Here is a 6,614-nt window from a genome sequence, read left to right on the forward strand (position 1 = left end):
ATTGCTTGTGGAAAAAGCCCAAATTTCTTCTAAAGAAATTGCGTCAGACTTTAGCTAATTTTGTAATGCCTTTACAAGCTTAGACGGACTTTGGTAGTTTTGTGAGAAGCTATGTCTAGACTAATGGATTTTGGAGGATAGAGTTTGATTCGTGTTCTTCATCTTAATCCTTTTGGACACTCCAAATATGGATAGGTTAGAAGTACGTTTGAAGATCAATTTCTGTTTCTGACTCAAGACTTTCTTTCTTGTCAGTTTGATTCATGTTTTGGTTATAGTGGACCTGTTGTCCTCATCCCTTTCCGATGAACCTATCTTATAGGTTTTTGACCAAGTTTAGAATCTTTTGGTATAGTTTGTTAAATCTAGCACTTATTAACATCCCAATTTAGAAATAAAGTTCTTTATTGATTCTCCGTAATACTTAGTACAGAGATGATGTTAAAAAACTAGAAAAACTATTAATCTAGAATAGTGCCTAAAGTAGACTTCGATCCCTTTCAGCATCCTTAGCAGTCGAGGCTTCTGCTCCCTCTTGGATCTTGTCTTCTTTAGCCAAATACTCAGTTCCCAGCTGCGCCTGTACATTCACAATGATAGGGCAATTTTAGGTATCATATACCTAGGTTTGGGAATTTTACAGTATTTGATAAGTTAACTGTTTATACCTGAATTGGAAGCCACTGTTCCATTCCTTTTGTCCTCCAAGAACTTAGGGCAGTTTCTTTTCCAGTGGCCTTTGCCATCACAGTAGAAACATTTGGTGTCAGGAGGAGGACCTTTGTCTTTAGGTTTGGCAACTCGTTTGCCTTTTCCTTTTGACGCGGTTTTCTTCTTCTGTTTTCCACCTTTCTTGAACCCTTTGTCCTTTTGTACCATAAGAACGTCCTTCTTAGTCTCCACTATAGCGACGTCCTTTTCGGCTGTTAGAAGCATAGAATGAAGTTCCTCCAACGTTTTATCCCATCCATTCATGTTGTAGTTCATCTTAAACTGATTAAAACCACTATGGAGGGAGTGAAGGATAGTGTCGGTAGCCGTCTGTTGGCTATAAGGGAAACCTAGTTTAGCCAGCTTGCCCATGAGCCTGATCATTTGACGAACATGAGGCCCAACTGGTTTTCCCTTTTCAAGGCGCATGTCCATAATTGCTTTAGAGGTTTCAAACCTCTCCAATCTCGACTGTTTCTGGAACATTTCCCGAAGTTGTCGCATCATGGAGTAAGCATCCATGTCTATGAACTGCTCTTGCAGAGTCGGTTCCATGGTTGCTAGCATTAAGCAAGTTACAGGCTCTGCCTTTTTCCGCACACTCCTTTCTTCATCTATCTCTTCTTTAGTCGAATTATCATCCAATACAGGAATTGGAGTTTCTAGTACATGTTGCTTTCCTTCCATCCTGAGAACTATTCCCAGGTTCCTCTCCCAGTCAAGGAAGTTGTGCTCATTTAGCTTCTCCTTGTCGAGAAGTGAGCGGAAGTTGAAAATATCTTTTGTCATCTACATAAAAGAAATGGCAAAGTTTTAAACTCGTTATCATTTTTGAAAAACTTAGTTTTCCCACATTATTCAATAAAAATCGTCCCCGATTGAATAAGTGATTCCAAGACCCCAGTTCTTCGGAGTAAAGCGGACGAAGGCCCTACCCTTTGACTCCGTCGTTCCGGGTGAGTGAACTACTTCACTGATCATACCTTATGACTCTTGGTTGATAGATTTCATTAATGAATGACTAATCTATCCTTTTGCCTCGAGTATCCAAGACTCTCTTGCTGATCTCGTTGAGTAGAACCATTTAGACGTGTAGGCCTCTTCTATAGACCTACCCGCATTGTCCCAAGGTAGAGGAGGTACTCTGCGAAGGCCGACCCACCTTCCTCGAACAAGGGCGCAACGAGTGTCTTAATCTGGATAGGCGATTACTCAAGATTACTTTTGGGGACTTTTACGCTAGTCTGGCGTTTGTTATAGTGAACTATTTAGCCTAACTAACATCCACGACATAAAGCGTAAATAAGTAAGTAAATGCGCGCGAGAAAGTAAATCAAGCAGACATGGATCCTAGTATGGCCCCTAACCTAGAAGATCTAATCTCCTTTGGTTTTCTTCTTGTTTCGCCTTTTGGTTCGTCTAGATCTCCATCCTTGAACCTCCATTGATTTCTCCCACTCGCCTTTGGATTCCATCCTTGAGTTTTCTTCAATGGACTCATTGACCCTAAACTCTAATTACAAGACTCTAACGATTCGCAGATCGTATAAACTTGAAATTAAAATTAATTACAAAGCATGCACCCATCCGTGCTTAAAACAAGAATAAAGATATAAATCTATGGCCATACTAGTTTCCCGCATTCACATCACATGCAATCATATAATATATCAAGGCTAAGAATTATATATGCATGATTATCTTGGGAGATACTTTTGTTGACATCACATGTCACATTACGGACCTTAAGTCTAAATTCGAAGAATTCAACTAGTGGTGCGTTCCGGTTTTATCTTTTATGATTTCTAAAATCATCTTTAAGAAAAACTCCGTTTCGGGTTTTGAAAGCCCGGGTCAATTTCGGAAAAACATTGGTTCGATTCTTAATGATTTCATAAATCAATTTAAAGAGAAATCCGTTTTGGCCTTCTGGATGGCCCGGATTGATTTTGGAATTATTTGGTTGGAATCGGAAGAAATTTTGGCAAAAACTCCCACTCGAATGATGGTTCCTTTTTGTGGTCCGAAAAGCCTCGAAAAAGCCCGGGACAAGTCCTAGACAAGTCCCGGCCCAAGCCCAGAAAAGGGCTCGGACAAGGTCCGGACATAGCACGGCCCATAGGCCGGCATGTCCTGGCCGAAACCTATCAAGGCCTGGTCTCGTCCTGGCCGGAGCCAGGACGCTAGTCCATGTACCAGACGCGTCCTAGACGTGTCTGATGCTGGACCGGACCAGCACTAGGTGTCTCGGACTAGTCCGAGACACCCAGAACCTCCCAGACGCGTCTCCAAGACGCGTCTGGTCGAGTGCTCTGGACGCGTCCTAGACGCGTCCAGGAAGCTCCCTCCGCAGCTGCTGGTCGCGTCTCCAAGACGCGTCCCAACAGCTGCTCTGGACGCGTCTTCAAGACGCGTCCAGAAGCTTCTGTCGCAGCTGCTGGTCGCGTCCTAGACGCGTCTCAGCAGCTGCTCTGGATGCGTCCAGAGGACGCATCCAGGAGCTCCCGGTCCGGCCAGGAAGCTTCCTGGCCGGACACTAGGGTTTTTCAAAACCCTAGTTTCCAAAAATTTTTTTTTTTTTTTTTCTTTTGCAACTCTAAGTTGCTATTTTCCAAATTTAAAACTTTTCTTAAAATTTTGAAATCTTTTAGAACACTTCTAAAATTTTTACAAAACTTGTAGAAACTTTTAAAATTTCCAAATTTTGTTTTGAGAGTTTCCCAAAACTCAAAACACTTCTTTTTAGAACACTTCTAAAATTCCAAAAATCTTTGTTTTTCAAAAGTTTCCAAAACTTGAAAACAACTCTTAATCAAACCAATTTTGGATCAAAGTCTAGGTTTTTGAAAACTTTTTCAAAGAACAATTTTGAAATCTATTTGAAAAATTCTTGAATCCCATTCAAAATCAATCAATTTCTTATGTTTAAAACTCTTTTAAACATAACTATCAACTTAATCAAGCATGGATTAGTCCGAAATTCAATCTAATTGAGTTTTAAAACACTTTTAATCATCAATTTGATTCTTAATTTGAAATTCATTGAATCCCATTCAATATTATCAAATTGTGAGTTTAAATAGTTTTAAAACACTTTTAAAATATTTTTATAAACTCAATTTATCAAACTATCAATTATATCTAATATGAACTAGTTCGATTCTTAGCAAAAACTAGTTAATAGCAAGAGGCTCTGACGCCACTGTAGGGTTTTATACCCTTCTACTAGTGTTTATAGCGGAAATATGACATCTAATGTCTACACTAGTATTCCCAGGATCACATGCAAAACTAGTAATTAATCTAATGGAGATAGTGGATTACCTTAATCGCTTTTCCCTCAAACTAGTTGAATTGATTGAAGAAGACCAAGAGCTTCAAGTGTAGCTCCTCTACTTGGGACACGAGCAATCAATTTGATCTCCCACCTTGTTGTATAGCTAGCACACCAATGGTGGTTGGATAATAAGAAGACCTTCTTCTTGCTTGACTAGATAGATAGTTAATGGGAATTAGCTCACTTTCTCCTCTCTACTTGATGTGGTAGAGTAAGAAAGCTTAGAGAGAAATTCCACACCTTATTCTCTGCCCTAAGAGTGTTTATATAGAACCCTAATAAGAATCCACCTCCTTTTAGGTTTCCCAAAACACCCTTTAGAATAAGATTTAGGGAAATAGTCGAAAATAGCAACTATTGGTATTTTCTCAATTCCCTAAGGAGATGACGTCCAAACCCAGCCAAAATTGGCAGATTTAATGTTCATAACAAAAGGAAACGTCCCTCCAAAAATCAGCCCAATCCGAGCCCTAAAAGTGCCCGAATCGGCCTAGGCCCAAAAACCCTGCTTTTGGCCTTTTTGTACTATCTTTGCCTAATTCCTTTTTAGGCCTATGAGATATGTTTATGGGACACTCCCATGATTATATCTCACTCCCACTAGTCATATCCTAGATCAATTTGTCACTCTTATGTGTAACCCGTTGTAGGATCCGATCGAAGTTAGCCGCGAATTACTTCGTAATTCGACGATCGTAGTTGGTCTCTAGCTACAACTCTACGATCCCTAAATCAATCGGACTTGATGATCTTCCACATCAATTGTCCTATCCGACAAATTGTTCGCATTGTCACCTTGGTCGAAGGACATCTCCTTCAACTCCTTCATGTTTCATTCTGAAGAATGCGGGATTGTGTAGTCCGTTTGGATGTTGTAAACTGAATCTTAATATTTTTTTCACTCTTCCGACAGATTCTAAACCTTAATATTGCTCATTTTGAAGGTATTTCGATTGAAGATGTGTACCATGTCGAAGAAGAGAATCTACGTTCAAATGATAGGTGCCCGTTTAGTGTTGATGTTGGTGAGTTTTTTTCACTAAGGATGTGACTTCCCACATGGGTCCACTTTCCCTTTTTTTTTTCTTCTTACATTGATAACCTGGAATTTGTTACGGTACCTTCTGTTCTTGTACAATTTGGGATCTAGAATTGTGAATCCTAAGGGGTAGTTTTCAGTTGTTTAGATCCAAATCCATCTCGGTAATGCTGGGTTCGAGATTCAACTGTTTGACCTTGTTTAAGATGAATCAAATCAATTGTGTAATTTTCACCAAAACAACTGAGAATTTGTGGGATCCATTAAGATGAGTTAATATTCCCATCTCGATCATTATAGTGTTGTAATTCCTAAACCGCTGGTATCTCATGTGAAGAAATTTTATAGAGAGGTAGAGAGAGAGTGAGATGGTTCATTTTGAACCATAAGCGTTTTAGAGAGAGAAAAATGACACAGAAGAAGGTCCTTTCATTTTTCGTCATTAAATGAGCCTTGGAAAGACGAACGTTCACGAAAAGGTAATATTGGAATAGGAAACCTGGCATTAACGACAATGTGGCAGAAAACACGAAAACGGGGTCATATAGGTGTTTTTGATAAATTAGGGGGCTAGGCAGGAGGCTGGTCATAAATTAGGGGACCATCTGAGAAATAACCCTATTTCAAAACCATCTTGTTTTCCAACCTATTCCCTCTATCAACACAACTTTTAATTAGTTCAACAAAAAAAAAAAAAAAACACAACTTTTAAAAACTTTGAACCAAAAACAATCTTTTAAAAAGGTTTTTTTAATTTCAAATATATATAACTCTATCTTCAATTACTAAACATAATTTAAAATATAATTAGCCTTATAGGTGGGTTTCACTAGATAAATCTTCTTCTTTGCCAAAACTGTTATTTGGGTTATTGTTTGTTTGTCACAAGGTTTCCATCATCCCCCATTTACCAAAACCAATACTTGAGCTATATTGCTACAAGGTTTTAGTCGTAAACACAGTTCTGAACTATGTCAAAGGATTGGCCTAAGTAACTCTCTACATAAAAATGATTGGAATTGGCAAAATGATCAAATACACCAATTCTATTGCCTTGGTCATGCCTGATAATGCCAATACAACAAATGAACCACAACAGAGTATTGTTTAATCATCAAATGAACTTTCGTAATGTTACATCTTTTTATAATTCTCTGTAAATTTAATAAATATTTTAATAAAACAAATTTTTATACGAAAATAAAAGAGAGCGAGAGAGAGAGAGAGAGTCAATTCTTTATAGTTTCTGTCCTCACTGTTTCATCCTTGAACATCTTTTTGGTTCTTCCTCCAATTCCAACTCGGGACGACTCAGGCTAAAATCCCCATTTGCCATCTCCAGTAACAAAATTATCCGAACCAAAAACAGAGTAAGACAGGCTTATTCATTTGTGAAAATCACAAAATATGTTAAGTTTGTGGTCATCCCATGTGGGACTATTCTCAACAGAATATATCCATCGACTCAGTTAACCAATCGATAGAGTTATTGAATCGCTATACTGAACCATATAACGATACGACTCG

General features: G+C 38.6%; 1 protein-coding gene across 1 annotated transcript; it reads right to left on the minus strand.

The window, feature by feature from the left end:
• Positions 1-387: 387 nt before the first annotated feature.
• LOC147545154 (uncharacterized) lies at positions 388-4,286 on the minus strand. Its single transcript, XM_086634983.1, has 3 exons — positions 4,036-4,286; positions 669-1,500; positions 388-580 (listed from the first exon to the last, which is right to left on the minus strand). The coding sequence occupies exons 2-3, from the start codon at positions 1,498-1,500 to the stop codon at positions 564-566; spliced, it is 849 nt and encodes a 282-aa protein (XP_086491109.1). The 5' UTR covers positions 4,036-4,286; the 3' UTR covers positions 388-563.
• Positions 4,287-6,614: the final 2,328 nt, after the last annotated feature.

The sequence above is a fragment of the Eschscholzia californica genome, unplaced genomic scaffold (genome assembly GCF_041429995.1).
Source record: "Eschscholzia californica isolate CP2 unplaced genomic scaffold, dmEscCali1.0.p SCAF_4, whole genome shotgun sequence".
Classification (NCBI taxonomy): Eukaryota; Viridiplantae; Streptophyta; class Magnoliopsida; order Ranunculales; family Papaveraceae; genus Eschscholzia; species Eschscholzia californica.

Bases quoted from the DNA above. Each gene is read 5' to 3' on its own strand.
- LOC147545154 (XM_086634983.1), bottom strand. From the start codon at position 1,500: ATGACAAAAGATATTTTCAACTTCCGCTCACTTCTCGACAAGGAGAAG.